Source organism: Macaca nemestrina, chromosome 6 (genome assembly GCF_043159975.1).
Source record: "Macaca nemestrina isolate mMacNem1 chromosome 6, mMacNem.hap1, whole genome shotgun sequence".
NCBI classification, from domain to species: Eukaryota; Metazoa; Chordata; class Mammalia; order Primates; family Cercopithecidae; genus Macaca; species Macaca nemestrina.
Window position 1 is genome coordinate 84,652,163 of NC_092130.1, and position 18,255 is coordinate 84,670,417.

At 38.8% G+C, this 18,255-nt stretch overlaps 1 protein-coding gene across 22 annotated transcripts in view; it reads right to left on the reverse strand.

Moving 5' to 3' along the window:
- Positions 1-18,255, reverse strand: part of LOC105484017 (calpastatin) — a 110,615-nt gene that overhangs the window by 67,254 nt on the left and 25,106 nt on the right. For 11 of the 22 annotated variants that reach the window (XM_011745274.2, XM_024793585.2, XM_071098685.1 and 8 more), the window contains exon 3: positions 9,332-9,403. The exons of 3 other annotated variants lie outside the window; for them this stretch is intronic. Coding sequence is in view for 10 of the 19 variants with exons in the window: in XM_024793585.2 (XP_024649353.2) it covers positions 9,332-9,403 (72 nt within the window). In the remaining 9 variants the exon portion in view is untranslated. Of the gene's footprint in view, positions 1-74; positions 208-9,331; positions 9,404-18,255 lie in introns of those variants that run through there. 8 more of the 22 variants (XM_011745218.3, XM_011745216.3, XM_024793583.2 and 5 more) reach the window with 1 other exon arrangement.

Genomic DNA, 18,255 nt, shown 5'->3' on the forward strand with positions numbered 1-18,255 from the left:
ACGCTGGGGGACACAAACCGCTCGACCCGGGAGCACGCGCGGCCTGGAGCAAAGCGGCGGAAGACAGTACTCACTCTGCGTGGACTCAAGACCCTGGAAACCTCGGCTTGGTTTTCAAGAGGTCTGCATTCCTGGCTGGGCTCGGCTCCCGCGGTTTCTGCTTGGAGCCCCAGCCCAGCTCTCTGAGTGAGACCGGGCGGGGCGGTCCCGGGAAGGCGACGCAGGATGCTCCCCGCCCCCCCTGCCCAGCGGCCCCGCCCCAGGAGCCCGGGATGCGTGGGGAGGGAGGTACCGTTCTGTGGACTCGTCATGCGCCTGGCATCTGGGGACTGGCTCACTCAATAACGCAGCCTGTGATGCGGACCACGTGCTGTGTGGGCTGCGCACCGCCGGCTGATGACAGGTTACCGCTCCCTCGGCTGTCACCCTGTGACTACCAGAATAAGGGAACGACGGTGGGTGCACTTCGCAAATACGCTCCCCCGAAGACCTCTTTTGATAATATAAAGTGGATTAATAATGACTACAACCAGGGATTTGCAAATGTAGTTAAAACTGTGTAATGGATTTCTTTAAAGAGTAGTTTAACAGTGCGAATTCTACCGGATTACTTTATATTATATGACAAACTTCAAAATTAATAAGAATAGATTTGAAGCCATTGAATACAATATTAATTCATGAGTCTATACTGATGTAAATAAATGAATGAATAAATAAATAGAGGAGTTAAGCCACTCTTTCATATAGAAGGTCAACTAATAAATATTGAATGAATGATAGAGTCGGAGAAAATAATTATAAAAATTTAAAAAATACATGAAAAGCCGTACACCAACCACATTATAGGCTCTGAACCCTAAACTTGGGGTGTGAGTGAAGGAGATGGTGGTGGTCACTGTTTGAGGAACAGAGACCTCAGGACAGGCTGGACAGTGCTGTGTTGAGTCATGACAAGTGATGGCCAGTGGCATGAAAAAGGTGAACTCATCCACACAGCTTTGTACCCCACCAGGCAGCCAAGGCAAGTAGGGCCCTCTGATGTCCCCTTCAGGGTACTCCTCACAGCCACCTTATTTTTTTTCTTTTATTTCTGTCAAAAATGTAGTGAAATAACAGCCCTTCCAACTTTAAGATTCTAACATTTCCAGAGCAGAACACCCCATCCTTATAATTTTTTTTTTTTGAGATGGGAGTCTTGCTCTGTGGCCCAGACTGGAGTGCAGTCATGTGATCTCAGCTCACTGCAAACTCCGTCTCCTGGGTTCAAGCAATACTTCTGCCTCAGCCTCCTGAGTAGCTGGGATTACAGAGGCGCACCACCACACCTGGCTAATTTTTGTATTTTTAGTAGAGACAGGGTTTCACCATGTTGGCCAGGCTGGTCTCGAACTCCTGACCTGAAGTGATCTGCCCACCTCAGCCTCCCAAAGTGCTGGGATTACAGGCATGAGCCACCACGCCCGGACTTAGAATTCTTCTTGATGGAAGTATAGCTTATATATCCCTTTTTGTTGTTGTTGTTGATCATTAGTATTGTTATTCCTTTTTAAAAATAAACTAAAACTCAGCTCATCTAGGTTTCACTGACATTAATTTCTCCTGTGACAAAAACAGCACAGGGTGACTAATTTGGGCCACACCCCATAGGGATGGGCCCTGGGCCCCACAGCTTTCAGAGTTAGGCAGCTCAATGATGCCTATCTCTGAATGTATTTCTGTGCTCCTGAAGAGTACAGATGAGTAATCACATGGTTATAAAACAAATTTTCTGGCAGGGCATGGTAGCTCACTCCTGTAATCCCAGCACTTTGGGAGGTCGAGGCGGGTGGATCACCTGAGCTCAGGAGTTCGAGACCAGCCTGGGCAACATGGTGAAACCCTGTCTCTACTAAAAATACTAAAATTAGCTGTGTGTGATGGTGTGTGCCTGTAATTCCAGCTACTCGGGTGGCTTCAGGCAGGATTATAGCTTGAACCCAGAAGGTGGAGGTTGCAGTGAGCTGAGATCACACCACTGCACTCCTCCCTGGGCAACAGTGAGACCCTGTCTCAAAAAAAAAAAAAAAAAAAAAAGAAAGAAAGAAAAATTCGGAACATTCTTCCGCTGTAAGTCAGGTGGCAAGGGGCTCCTTTCCTTAGAGTGAAGGGAAACAATGTTGTTCCACTGCTGTGCTGTGGCCATCACAATCCCTGAGGGTGTCTTTCCTGCCAGTGTGGTTCTCAAATCATCTGCATCTGAAACTCCTGGGAATGCCTATTAAATATATGAAATCCTGGGCTCTTCCCCACCCTGGTGAATCAGAATTTCTTGGCTTGGAACCTGAGAATCTGCATTTTAACCAGATTCTCCAATTGATGTTTAGGTTATGGGTAACCTAAACTACCCACATTCAGCACTATTCAGTCTCCTGGCTACTCAAAATGTGGTTGCCAAAGCAGCGGCAGCACATCAACTGGAAGCTTGTTAGAAAAGCAGAATCTCATCCTCATCCCGGACTTCCTAAATCAGAATCTTCATTTTATTTTTATTTTTATTTTTATTTTTTTTGAGACGGAGTCTCGCTCTGTCGCCCAGACTGGAGTGCAGTGGCCAGATCTCAGCTCACTGCAAGCTCCGCCTAGCGGGCTCAGGCCGTTCTTCTGCCTCAGCCTCCTGAGTAGCTGGGACTACAGGCGCCCGCCACCTCGCCCGGCTAGTTTTCTGTATTTTTTTAGTAGAGACGGGGTTTCACCGTGTTAGCCAGGATGGTCTCGATGTCCTGACCTCGTGATCCGCCCGTCTGGCCTCCCAAAGTGCTGGGACCACAGAGAATCTTCATTTTAATAAAACCCACACTGACTCATTATGTACATTAAAAGGTGAAAATTACTGCTCTGGATCTTATTTCTCAAGCCCTGGTTATTATTTGTACATTACTTAGATAGTATTTTTTAACCTGCCATAGTTATATAATGTTTACTTAATTTAAAAGAAATAGATTTACTTTAACCTTAAATTCAGTCTCACCATAAATGAAAATAGCCATGGGATTAGGAGTTGATGTGCTAGTTTACTTTTTATAGCACATTAAAATATAAGCATAATTATTAAAAGAAAAATGCTTTCTTGTCTAATACACAGTCATCTCACAAACCACACATGGTAAGAGAGTACTGTGGGCTGATGCTGGCCCTGAATGTCAGCATACTCTCCACAGTACCTGAAGAGTTAACCCAAACCCTCACTCCTATTATGGATGAGAAAGTAAGAACCTGGGAAGAGAGCTGTGTTGGCAAAGTTAGCACAGCTATTTATGGCAGACCCAGGACCCAAATCACAAAAGTATTTCTCTGATAGGTGCTTATTCCTTCATAGATCTCCTCCTGTCTAGGCTGGGAGGAAAGTTGTTTGTACTTTCTTCTGTTTGAAAGGCCTAGTGTTGCTGAATAACCTATCATCTATAGTTTTCCTCCTATTCTATTAGGTAATTCTCCTGTTTTCCTTTCTGTCATGGATTGCTGTCATTCAGCAGGAGGCCACACATTTGAAAACCCTCACCACATATTGATAATTTCCCACCTCATCAGTCCATGCCGTCCCAAAGCAGGATCCAGAAAACTCACACCCCTAGATTCCCTTGGAGCAGGGTGAAGGCATGTGATTTACACTGGCCAATCAGATGTGCCAAACAAGAATGAGCTTGGAGGTGAGCAACGTGTGCAGGCTGTTGCCCACCAGGAAATCCATGTTATAATAGGGATTTTGAGTCTTCTGCATTGTTAGTGGCAGAGTTCTGGCACCCAGTCCTCCATGTGACAGGAGCTGAGCTGTGGTGGCAGCAGGAGAAAGCCTGATACTGTTACTGTGCATTGTTCCCACTATAAAGCTTTAGATTTCTTCTGCTGTACTTTCCTGGATTTCTCTACCAGCTACCCCCTGTTCCTTAAGAAATTCCTTTTTGGCTTAGTCAGAGTGGGTTCTAATTGGAACTAACAACTTTAACCAGTACATCTGCTGAATAGCATGGTCTTCTACAGAAACATTCCTAATGCAATTTGAACCTCGGTTTCCTCACCTGCACAGTCAGGTTGGTGAAACAGAAGTTGTCTGACAAGTCTTCCAGAAATAAAATTGCATGACTGCTTATGGATCACAACTATTTTCATATAGGCTTTAGTAAGGGTCTGTATAATTTCTGCAGCCTCATCTTCACTACTGACTTACCAAAAACTAAATTTTATGAACTAAATATTTTATAATAATTATTTTGAATTAGAAATATTTACATCACTTAAGAGCATTAGATCTTTGAAACCCAAAACTGCATAGCACAAGGGATATTATTTGAGGGCACAAATCCTCATTTTGTAAGAATTCTCATAAAACAGTTCTACAATATACAGAAACCATTCTCTAATGCATAGCTTACACATACGCTTCAAATTAAGTACTAACTTTTTAAGACTTTAAAGTTTGATTAATAATTGTAAAATTATCACTTATTTTAAATTTCAAATTAACTATTTCCAGAATCAAGAAAACTAGCACTAGTTCTCACTCCCAATTCTATCTATTCTGTCACGCCTTTTCAGAATGTGTTGGGAGAATATTATTCTGCCTGTGTGTGCCATGATAACTGTGTAATAAAAGGCTTCAAGTTATGCTATTACCCCCAGCTTTTCTAAATGATGCATGGGTATGTAATTTCTTAAGGGATAATGCTATGAGTTACAACCATTCCAATCTGGCATCAAAAGAAGAAATAAGCAATTACATTTCTTCAAAACTTTATAAAAGCAAAAAATATGAGAATGAAAGGGGTGAAGAATCAAACCCTGGAGAACTCACATTCAGAAAACTGGCAAAGGAAAGTGAGTCAGAAAAGCATCGTGAGAAAGAGAAACAGGAGACATAAGAATGGAAATGGGAGAGGATGGTGTTTTTAAATCAAAGCAAAGAATTTCAATTTGCTGTTAAATACTAAAGCAATAAACATGTGGCTAAATTATCTCTACTTCCCAGTTATGCTCCGCCCCTCCCAGCTCTTAAGACAGAACAGGGTTTGTGGGGAGATGTTCAAATTCTTTATAACTATCCCATCTCAGAAAAATAGCGTTAACTTCTACCTTAAAAAAAAAAAAAAGAAAAAAGAAAGGGTCTGATTCTTATGATTATGTTCAAGAAAAAACTGGGTGTGGTTTTCCACAATGTACTAAACCTTCAGAAGTTTAGATAATAGCAAGTCTGGGAACATTTACAAATAACTCACTAAATCTCTTTGGGTGGGTGTTTTGCTAATGAGGTGTATCATTTTTGGAGGCATAATTAAGTGAATGCAAAATACAAGTCCTAATAACAATAAAAGTTAATCTTTTTTAGTTAGAGAATCTCTTATTTGGAGACCTGGAAACAACAGAATATGAAGACTAACAAGATCAATCATAGGAGAGGTCCATTCCCCCAGCAACTACTAAATGCCAGGGCCAGGCCTAAGTGTTAGTATTTATTTTCTTTCATTTAAGCCTCTCAACAGCTCTGACAAGAGAAGTCCAACCCTCATTTTACAGATGAAGAAACTGAAGCTCAGTGGGGCTGGACAAATAACAGTGGCAAAGAGGAAATCCAAACTCGTATTTGTTTGTGTAAGCAACTGTCTCTCACTCAGTGACCATCGATGAATGCTGTGGTGTCTCCAGCAGCAGTAAAGAATGGCTAATTAATTTTCATATAAGGAGTAAGGAAAGGATCCAGTTTCAGCTTTCTACTTATGGCTAGCCAATTTTCCCAGCACCATTTATTAAATAGGGAATCCTTTCCCCATTTCTTGTTTTTCTCAGGTTTGTCAAAGATCAGATGGCTGTAGATGTGTGGTATTATTTCTGAGGGCTATGTTCTGTTCCATTGGTCTATATATCTGTTTTGGTACCAGTACCATGCTGTTTTGGTTACTGTAGCCTTGTAGTACAGTTTGAAGTCAGGTAGCGTAATGCCTCCAGCTTTGTTCTTTTGACTTAGGATTGTCTTGGCAATGCGGGCTCTTTTTTGGTTCCATATGAACTTTAAAGCAGTTTTTTCAAATTCTGTGAAGAAAGTCATTGGTAGCTTAATGGGGATGGCATTGAATCTATAGATTACCTTGGGCAGTATGGCCATTTTCACGATATTGATTCTTCCTATCCATGAGCATGGAATGTTCTTCCATTTGTTTGTGTCCTCGTTTATTTCACTGAGCAGTGGTTTGTAGTTCTCCTTGAAGAGGTCCTTTACATCCCTTGTAAGTTAGATTCCTAGGTATTTTATTCTCTTTGAAGCAACTGTGAATGGAAGTTCATTCATGATTTGGCTCTCTGTTTGTTTGTTACTGGTGTATGAGAATGCTTGTGATTTTTGCACATTGATTTTTTATCCTGAGACTTTGCTGAATGGATTAGAGACTTAAATGTTAGACCTAAAACCATAAAAACCCTAGAAGAAAACCTAGGTAATACCGTTTAGGACATAGGCATGGGCAAGGACTTCATGTCTAAAACACCGAAAACAATGGCAACAAAAGCCATAATTGACAAATGGGATCCAATTAAACTAAAGAGCTTCTGCACAGCAAAAGAAACTACCATCAGAGTGAACAGGCAACCTACAGAATGGGAGAAAATTTTTGCAATCTACTCATCTGACAAAGGGCTATAATATCCAGAACCTACAAAGAACTCAAACAAATTTACAAGAAAAAAACAAACAACCTCATCAAAAAGTGGGCAACGGATATGAATAGACATTTCTCAAAAGAAGACATGCATATAGCCAACAGGCACGTGAAAAAATGCTCATCATCACTGGCCATCAGAGAAATGCAAATCAAAACCACAATGAGATACCATCTCACACCAGTTAGAATGGCGATCATTAAAAAGTCAGGAAACAACAAGTGCTGGAGAGGATGTGGAGAAATAGGAACACTTTTACACTGTTGGTGGGATTGTAAACTGGTTCAACCATTGTGGAAAACAGTATGGCGATTCCTCAAGGATCTAGAACTAGAAATACCATATGACCCAGCCATCCCATTACCGGGTATATACCCAAAGGATTATAAATCATGCTACTATAAAGACACATGCACACATATGTTTATTGTAGCACTATTCACAATAGCAAAGACTTGGAATCAACACAAATGTCCATCAGTGACAGACTGGATTAAGAAAATGTGGCACATATACACCATGGAATACTATGCAGCCATAAAAAAGGATGAGTTTGTGTCCTTTGTAGGGACATGGATGCAGCTGGAAACCATCATTCTCAGCAAACTATCGCAAGAACAGAAAACCAAACACTGCATGTTCCCACTCATAGGTGGGAATTGAACAACGAGATCACTTGGAATCTGGAAGGGGAACATCACACACCGGGACCTATTATGGGGACGGGGGAAGGGGGAGGGATGGCATTGGGAGTTATACCTGATGTAAATGATGAGTTGATGGGTGCTGACGAGTTGATGGGTGCAGCACACCAACATGGCACAAGTATACATATGTAACAAACCTGCATGTTGTGCACATGTACCCTAGAAATTAAAGTATAAAAAAAAAAATGGCTAAAAGAGAGCAGACCTCAGTTTTGAATTTATGTTGGTTCCAAATGTTAACTAACTCCCGGTATTTACAATTCATGGTCTTTCAATGATTTTTATATTTTTATTGACTGGTAGAACAGAGCTTTGAAAAGGTCTTTAAAAGGCACGGGTCTTAAAGTGGCATGGTATTTAGCATTAGAGGGACTGGCCTCTTCTCACTTCTCAGCTGATTATTGGTTTGGGCACCATCAGGGGCTTGGAGAACAGTCAGAACTCTGAGTGACACTAAAATACTCTTCATTGAGCAAGTGACATCTATGAGAAAGTCTGACTTTCTTAAGATAGCCACCAGTTTTAAAGAAAAAAAAAAGCTTATGTTAAATAGTTGTATAGATAATCCTGAAACATAGGTTGAGGTTTTAGATAATCTTGGACTTACTAAAAGACCACAAAGTTGAAATGGGCTGAATATAACAACTTTTTTTTTCTTTTTTTTTTGAGACAGAGTCTTGCTTTGTTACAAAGCTGGAGTGCAGTGGCGTGATCTCAGCTCACTGCAACCTCCACCTCCAGGGTTCAAGCCATTCTCCTGCCTCAGCCTCCCAAGTAGCTGGGACTAAAGGTGCATGCCACCACACACCACACCCAGCTAATTTTTGTATTTTTAGTAGAGATGGAGTTTCACCATCTTGGCCAGGCTGGTCTTAAACTTCTGACCTCGTGGCCTCCTTGGCCTCCCAAAATAATTTTGTTTATCAAAAACTACTAGCTAATATTATAAAATTATACTTTCTTTTTATTTTTGAGACAAAGTCTTGTTCTGTTGCCCAGGCTGGAGTGCAGTGGCACTGTCATAGTTCACTGCAGCCTTGACCTCCCAGACTCAAGCGATCCTCCCACCTCTGCCATCTGAGTAGCTGGGACTACAGGCACGCACCACCACGCCTGGCTAATTTTTAATTTAATTTAATTTAATTTTATGTTATTTTATTTTATTTTGTAGAGACAGGGTCTTACTATGCTGCTCAAGCTGGTCACGAACTCCTGGGTTCAAGTGATCCTCCTGCCTCAGCCTCCCAAAGTGCTGGGATTACAGGCATGAGCCACCGTGCCTGGCCATTTTCTTGTGTTGAAAGGTGAGGTTTCAGTGATTTTTATAAGTTGCAAAACTTTGAAGGGTTATGTTACCAAAAATTGCTTAGATGGAGCTTATAAGACCCAGCATTGTCAAAGACCTCTTGACAGGAAACCTGGGTTCAAGCCCTATCTCCATCTTACTGGTGTTGTGAGCTTGTCAAGGTTATTTAACCTCGTTGAGCTCTGGTTTCCTCAGGTATAGAGGAAGAAGAAGAAGATTGTGAGGGGATTACATGATATAATTACATAAAGCACTTAGCAGCACGCCTGCTGTGGTTAATGCCCATGAGAAGGATTTGGATTATTTTCTAAAGTGGGAGGACTATGTTTTCACTCACAGTATGTGCAAAAGTTTAATATTATCTACAGATAGTCATGATAATAATTAATATTTATTTAATGCTTATTATTATATGCCAAGAAGATTTATACAACAAATGGTTTTACTAGGTTTTAAATCATTCACATCATTATTAAGAAATTATATTCTCTCTTCCAGCACAGAAATGATACTTTGTTCAAAAACCTTCAGTGATACCCGGACACTGTTTGCCATTCCTACAGGCCACACCCACTGACAATATCCCTGTAGAACACAGTAGGGGACTTTTCGTGTTCAGGAAATCACTGACCTTGGTGGCTGAGGCTGTTCCACCAGCATAGGTTCTGGAAGACTGACTGCTGCCAAGACTTGCTGCTTTTTTCTTGAAAATAGAAAATATTAGTTTCAATGGGGGAAAACACCTTACCAACATAGTCAAATGCAAACTTACACATCAATACAAATATTTTCTCAAGTAACAATCAGATTAATATTTGAAACATACCCAAAATAAACATATGCTTTGAATTTTTCATAACTTTGCCTGGAGATGATATAAATATCGAAATGAAGAGTAAGTTGAATAAGTCTCAGTTGTTCAATATTCAGTGATTTTGGAGAACTGCAAAAGTCACTGAGGCAGTTCTTATGTACTTCCAAAAACATCACTCACCCTTACAGTGCCATAGAGAGTATACAAGGTTACAATGTCTATGCAGGGTGATTTAGAAATATGTATCAAAGATGCTATTCTACTTGCAAAAATGTGTCTTAGGGAAATAAGAGAAAAAGTATTTTTCTTCAAAGATACTCGTCACAGTACTATAACCTAAAAAAGCTGAAAACAATATAATAATGTTTATTGAGTACTATGGTTTGCCAGGTAATTATTCTATCAGAATAATAAAATAATAGATAATAATAGGATAAAATGCTCCAAGAATAAAGCCTCTTAGAACATTATTTATGTACTCTCAGTGTTTTAAATACCATGCATAACAACATAAACCAATATAGACCCAATACTATTGTTATCTCTATTTTATGGGTGAGGGGACTGAGGAACAGAAGGAATAAATTACTTGGCCATAGTCACAGTTAGTAAAAGGCAGGATATCTGCTCCAGACTCTAATCTCTCACCTACCTATACTGCCTCCCATAATAGAGGGTTATGTTATAGGACAGCCATAGGATGAAATATCATCTGGTTATTAAAAATCATGTCTTAGAAGAACACTTCATTAAAAACAAATTATTCATATTTTATAGAAAGAAAAGTCAAATTATAAAATAGTATGTATCGTATGATCCTTTAAGGTCATATGAGGTTATTTTCTGATGGTGTGAAGAGTAATTTTTAAAAAATCCTTCCTGGGCTTTTTTGTGTTTTCTTATGTAACTATTTTAATTGAGATAAAGAAAATAAATGGGGGAAAAAGGAAAAGTAAAATACACAGTTGATTTCTCAACAAGACCTTCATATCCTGTATCTCTTTCTTATGAATATCTATATTCTAAAGAAGCAAGCATATAAAGTTTTTCATTTCTTTTTTTCTTTTTTTTTTTTTTTGAGACCGAGTCTTGCTCTGCCGCCCAGGCTAGAGTGCAGTGGTGCGATCTCGGCTCACTGCAACCTCTGCCTCCTGGGTTCAAGCGATTCTCCTGCCTCAGCCTCCTGAGTAGCTGGGATTACAGGCACGTGCCACCACACCCACCTAATTTTTTGTATATTTAGTACAAACAGGGTTTCACCGTGTCAGCCAGAATGGTCTCGATCTCCGGATCTTGTGATCTGCCTGCCTTGGCCTCCCAAAGTGCTGGGATTACAGGCGTGAGCCCTGTGCCTGGCCAACTATAAAGCTTTATAATGTAAAATGGGGATACGCTCCAAGGTCTATACAGTGTGAATAATGTACTGTAAATATTGAATACATAAGGTAAGATAATACATAAATTAGCCAGCATATAACACATTAAAGTGTTCTATATCTATGCAATAAATATTTTATATGTATAATTGAGAATAATTTGGTTTCATTCTTTAATATTTAGAAGAAATATTTAGCCAAATTTATATTTTCTGATTTATTGAAAATGCATGCCATGGAAGTTTGAACTGAAGTCTTCTTTCCCTTCTGGGTAAATTTTGCCTTAGCATGCCCCAAACTCAAAACTTAGCTTGCTGTCCTCAAAGCACCATCTCTATGTGTCCACTCATCAGCCACTCTAGGGGCCTCACAGGCATTTGCAGGAGTTCAGGCTCCCAGGCATCATCTGTAGAATAAATAAATAGTCTCTCCCAAGCATACACTTGCTGCCATCAACCAAGGAAAGAAAAAAAATAGATAGGTGGGATAAAAACACAAGAGGCTGCTAAGAAGCTAGTGATGCAGGTGTGATATGTGAGATGGTAAAAGGAGGGGATAACCTACATTTTATCCAGATTGCAAGTCTTTTTAAAATTATCACAAATAATAACAAATAGCTTCTGACAACCTTAATGTACAAATGGATTCTGTGTAAAAGACTAGACATAAGAAATAAAGACAAGAATACAGCAGTAGCATTATCCATTTCAACTTCATTACCTATCTCAATCTCTCATTTTCCAACGAGGAAACTGAAGGAGGCTAGGTCAGTTTTCAATGTGACATAGCTGTCCCAAACTCCAGCTATTAGCTTTTGATCTTAACTACAATTGAGGAAGGCCATGTTCCAATCCTGGGCTAATTACAGATTCCATTCGCTACATCAAAGCCCACATACTGGACCTCAGTAAAGTAAAGCTCACCTGTAAAGTCTATAAATTGATTCCACTACTTACAATATGCCAAATAGGATCTGCCAATGAGAATTTAAAAACTCATATTTTGGCTGTGATGAAACTATTAAGTTAAAAATAATAACTGTTTAAACTTAATATACATGCTGAAAATGACTTACTAATAAATGAAATGTTTTTTAACTTAACAGAGGGTCCCTCAACTTTCTTATGGGTATGATCTGTTCCCCTAAAGACTGGCTTGCTCTCAGCTGCCTGGATTACTTAGTCCACAAAGGACCAATGTAGTTCAGCTGAAGTGAGAGTGGAATATGTAAAATGATCTTTCATTAAATGTTTATCTAACAAGTATTTATTAAGCCCTTTGTTGACATCTGGCACTGAAAATACAATGCAAAAGCCTAGAAATGCACCCATATACAGAGCAGACTCTTTACTTTCAGAATGGTAATCGGAGTTTAATTACATGTTGTTTTGGCTGATGTACAAGACCTGGCCCCCTTTCTTCATTTGCATCTGACTTCACATATTCATTTGTTCATTTATTCATTGGGAAAACTGTGAGCCTGGTCCTATTCTAGGCAATGGGGATATAATGACCAATTAAACAGAAAAAGCTCCTGCTCTCATGGCACTTACATTCCAGTAGAAAGACTCAGTCTTTAAATAAGTCAACAAAAAAACAAGATGACTTCAGAGAGTGGTGAGTCCTGAACAGACTGTGAAACAGGATGAGGTAACAGAGAGTGATTGGCTCAGGATTGCTTCAGACAGGATGGATGAAGAAGTGACATTTGACTAACACCTGACTGCTGTGTGGAAACCAACCATGTAAGTATGGGATGAGGGAGAGAGGCATTCTAGGTAGACAGGGCAGCACGTGCAAGGGCCCTGAGGTAAGAATGGGCTTGGTAAGCAGGAGTAGCAGAAAGAAGCCAGTGCAGCCAAAGCATGCTGAGTACAGGCATGTATGGTATGAGATGAAACAAAATGCAGGATCAAGATATTTATTCTGAAGTGACGTGGATTCGGAATAGCCCTATAGTCACATGAGTTTGGGATCATCAGTTTCTTCCAGGATCTGGTTTGTTTCCTGGTCTTCTCAGGTTGCTGTCTGACCCCCATGAGTCCTCCCTTGCTTCCAGGTGCAAGGTTCTCCACGTCCTCTGGCTTCATGTCACCTTATGCTTCGCTTTCCTTGTGCTAAGTTTTTCTTCACACTCATACTCCTTAACATCAGCATCAGTCCTTAGAAATTCTACCCTGCCCTGGACAGATCTCTCAGCTTGCTAGATCTGCATATTCACTAACTAGTGATAGGGCTGGATCCACCCCTCAGGACAGAATTCATCTACTCACAGTAAGTAGAAACTCTCAAAACAAGCTCATTTATACATGATATTGCATCATCTCCTGCAAGAAGGCATGAAAAGAATTAGTTGCATACTTTTTGGTATATCTATTGTAGTTCAGAGAAAAAACAATTTTACTGAATCAATCAGAACTCGAGTCTTTAAATTTTTCAAAATAACAATGAAGTTCCAGGCAAAGAGTTGCTGTGTCATTGTCACCTAAAATCTCAGAAAGGGCTCCCTGAGTGAAGCCACATGTTTTACCTTGAGACTTCATGACTCTGTGAAGAAAGGCATCACATTCTCTAGGACAATGGTCCTACCTTATGATTTATATAGCAAGAGTCCTGTTCTACCAAATGCCAGCTATGAGATCTTAGGCAAGTTTCTGAATATTTCTCAACAACAGTTTTCTGAGTAGGGTGAATAACTCTGCTCATACCACAGAAGGTGGTTTTGAGGGTTAAATGAGTTACAACATATCCTGAGGTCTGTGACCCACAGGTTGAAAATCCTGGCTCTAAAGGAAGAGACCCAAAGTCCTTGCCCAGGTAGCAATGGAACAGACTGACCTCTGCAGGACAACTCCAGTGGGTCTGGCTTTTACGCATGAGAAGACTTAGTGGCTGCTGAAAATTTTCTATGAGTTTTACTATATTTTCAGTTATAAAAATAATAACTTCTTATGGGATAGAAAAATATAATTTTTTCCTTAGAACTAGTTCATGATTCTAATAATGGGATACTGTTATATTACTTGGAAACAGTTTGATTTTTTTGAGATTTGCTTTTAAGCTTTGTTAGCTTGGACCAGATCAGCCTTTAGAGTATGCGATATTATGATATAATAAGAAACATATATAGTCACGTGCTGAACAAGGGCATTTCACTCAACAACAGACTGCATTTTCTGTATATGGAACAGTGGTCCCATAAGATTATAATGGAGCATATACAGAAACTCGATATATGGCACATGATATTGGCATTGTAGGTCAAGTAGGGGAAATGACTAATATTCTGTCATGATGCTGAGACATTTCGTTTTCCATATGAAAAACTATATCTAAATAAAGCTGTATCTACCATCTAGGTTTGTGTAAGTACACTCTGGCATTTCCACAATGATAAAATTGTATAATGACACATTTCTTAGACTCCATGAAATGTATTTTTCAGGATAAAAATGCTCATTAAGATATGTAAGTTTTGACATATTTGTTAAGAATCTACTCCATAACTTAGTAGTTTTCCTATAAAATGGCAAGAAGTATTGTGTTTCTACATGAAAAGACATGCTTTACTTGAAAATAGTGTCTAGAAAAAGATTGTCTTTCAAAAGTGTAGGCAGATTCTCCAACACTAGCAACTATAAAACTGTGACTTTTATTTACAAATGTTCTTTTAATACCATAGCTTAAGTGGCGACCAAATAAGTACAAATTGCTTTTATTACCAAAAGAAGTATAAATGTGTGCTACTGCAAGTGCAAAGCAGTAAATATGATATGCTGGCTCCAAAAAAAACACTAACTAAGTCATAATGAATAAGCCTTATCATTAACTCTTAACATTACATAGAAATTCACATACTGAGGCCAGGTGCAGTGGCTTATGCCTGTAATTCTAGCACTTTGGGAGGCCGAGGCAGGTGGATCACCTGAGGTCAGGAGTTTGAGACCAGCCTGGCCAACATGGTGAAACCCCATCTCTACTAAAAATAAAAATTAGCTGGGCGTGGTGCGTGCCTGTAATCCCAGCTACTCGGGAGGCTGAGGTAGGAGAATTGCTTGAACCTGGGAGATGGAGGTTGCAGTGAGCCAACATTGCACCATTGTATTCCAGCCTGGGTGATGGAGCAAGACTCCATCTCAAATAAATAAATAAATAAATACATTCAGATACTGAATGAAATGTCCCATGTTCTAGGGCCATAATAACACCCACTTTGGTGAGCACACTCCAGTGAGTTTTTCGTTGTTGTTGTTGTTGTTGTTGTTTTCTGATTACTCAGTTTCTGTGCGTCATCTCAAGTGCAACCCCTCAAGGTAGTCCAGCTCAAGTCTTTTTAGTCCTGAGGTTGCTGCACTGACCAGGAGTCAGGAAAACACTACTCTTCTAGGGCTCTGCCTCTGCCTTGCCTCTGCTTCCCTCAGAGCCTCATCTCCTACCTACAAAGGGCCAATAGCTATACCTACATCATGGGAATTGGAATGACTGAACTTGCTATAGAATCTTCTTGAATGAAAAGAGGGCATCACACAAGGAAGAAAGAGGGAAATGAAGAAGCAGAGAAAGGAATCACAACAACAAAAAAATGACAACAGAAGTAAGAAAGTCTATGGAGTTGGCCTCCATCTTATAAGGCAGACTTCATAATATAGGTAATTTTATGAGTATCAGATACTAGTTAAAAGCACAGACTCTGGAAAGTGATTTCAATTCTGAGTTCTATTATTAAAAAACTGTGTGGCCTTAGATGGGTTATTTAATCAAGGTGTGCCTCAATTTCCTTATCAGGAGAATGGGGTTGCCATAAGGGGCATGTGTGTGCCCATGTGTGCACACAGGTATTTGCATGTGTATATAATGCCTATGTAAGTGTTAGCTATTTTCATCAAATGATCTCTAGTTCTCTACTACCTTTACAGAAAATCTACAGAAAAAAATGCATATATTATTCTCTTCCTTTCCTGCCAAACTAGTTCTCTCAAGGATATTAATAATGAATATATTAACTAGAAATACCTACAGTTTAAAACAAGATGCAGAAAAAGGCAATGAAAGATTAAGGAAATTGTTAATGGTAGAATTTCAGACATCAATAAGCCATCTAGGAAAATACTATCACATAGTGTCTCCTAAATATACCTACTTGATAAGATTGTCCCTGCAAGTGTGGGGATGGCGTGTGCATATAAACCTCTTTAAATTGTATGTAACATTTTGGAGGATATTTTTTGTATTTGTATATGTGTGTAGCTTTCAGAGAAAAGATCACAGTTTCATCAGATTCCAAAGAGAACATGAACTAAAAATATTTCAGTATTCTTGCCCTTCAAGTTGTTTTTGTTCTTAAGCCATTATTTTCTGTCTATATTTAAGAGGTGCTTTTCTACTCAAACACGTGTTGTGCCCCCACCCTCACACACAAGCACACAAAACATACACACATGTACACACACACATATAGCAGCAGTAGCCTTGCTCTGAAAGTATCTCTTAGGGGCCCCAAAGTAAAAAAACTCAAATACACAACACTTCTCTCTTTAAGGTCTAAGCAGACACATGCATGGGTACTTTTCTGGTCATTGCTAAAACACTCTTATCTTACTCTTTTATTATTTATGCTGCTTACTGTTCTTTTTCTTCTGGTTTAAAAAATACATTTAAGATAAAGAAAAAGTAGGAAGAAGAAATAATAATTACTTAAAATCCTGTCATCCAAGACAACTAACTTCAGTTTTTTCCTATTTTTATACAAATACAAAAATATGCACAAGATAACATATTATAAGTATATGAATGGAATTGTAATCTTACATTTAGAAAGATTTTTACCTAACGTAAGCATTTCGCCTGTCATTAAATGTTTTTCAAACATAGTATTAAAAATGCCATTGTCAGTACATCAGTGCCATGATTTTACTTTACTTCCATACAGGTGTTTCCTTCTTAGTTTGTTATTATAAATAAAGCTATGATAAATATCCATGAATATAAGTAAGTAAGTCATCATGTACACCTCTGTTTATATACTTTGAATACATTCCTAGAATTGGAATTTCTGGGTCAAAAAGGCTTTTATTTATGACGCAGTCACTTGTTCCACATTTCTAAATATAATTTGTTTTAACTAAAGGAAAAGTGTAATCATATTTCTAACATTTTCAAAATTATTGGTAAGTGTTTTATTATTCAAAGAAAATTTATATATAAAGTCAAGACCAAACATTTTATCAAAACACACAAACACCCTAACATATACTCACTGAGAAAGAAAAAGTTAACAATGTGTGATCACTGCTGAGCCAAGAAATATATTTTTCAATAATTTTTTAACACTGTACCACAGCAAGGAATTACCTACTTTTAACCACTGGGTGTCTCCTGAACTATAAGGTTAACACTCAGGCAGATAGCACTGTACCACATCTTAACAAATGTCTAACCTTTCTTACTGGCAGCTGGTAGTAAGAATCCTCACCATCTTTTAAATTCACTAGTCATTCAGCTTTCAATTTCACTAGTGAAATAAGTATATTGTATCAGACTTTACTGAGTCTACTTGCTGTAGTAAGAAAGTAAACAGGAAAAAAAGTGACAAAATTATATTCAGAGAATCAATTTTTATCCCAAGTACTAAGTGAAACCAAAAATGGAATGTGATTATAAGATTGTTTTAGCTTTCAGTTTCCTATAAATAGTTTTCTTCAAAATTGTAGATTTCAGATTTTAGAGTGATATATTTCTAGAATGTTACTAAAGTCCAAAAATTCTGGTGCTTAAGCTCGAATTAGATCCTTTAGGAATGAGAGGCTTGATGTGCAAAAGAGAGAGCCCAGAAATGCCAACTTTAATGTGAATAACAAAGTAGGAGGTCTAGAATCGTAATGATTAAGATAAATAAATTTTTAGAATTCACTTGTTAGTTCTTTCCAAACAACATCTTTCTTATTTGATGTTTCCTAATTAATAAATGAATTCATTTACCAATAAACAACTGGCAGAGAACAGTACTAAACAATCTGAGACATCTATAACATGTGAAGCGTCTCAGTCATACTGACAAAGATTCTCTCCTTGACTAAACTCTAATCAGGCTCCTCTGAGCTCTTTTTCAATTAGGCCTCATTGTTGGACTTCCATGTTCATCTCTGCACTATCCACTCTTACCAAGAATACTGCTATGTTACTTTAGTTAGAATCCTCCATTCTTGATATCCAATAAAGTCCTCTCACCCTCCACCACTGATCACCCACTTGCCTTAAGCAAGAATCCTATAGGTCACTTTTCCCAGAATCCGCCTTATCCCTGATGTTTCCTCTTAATTTTCCATCCACCGATCCCCGACCCTACTCCTGGCTACAAATCCCTAC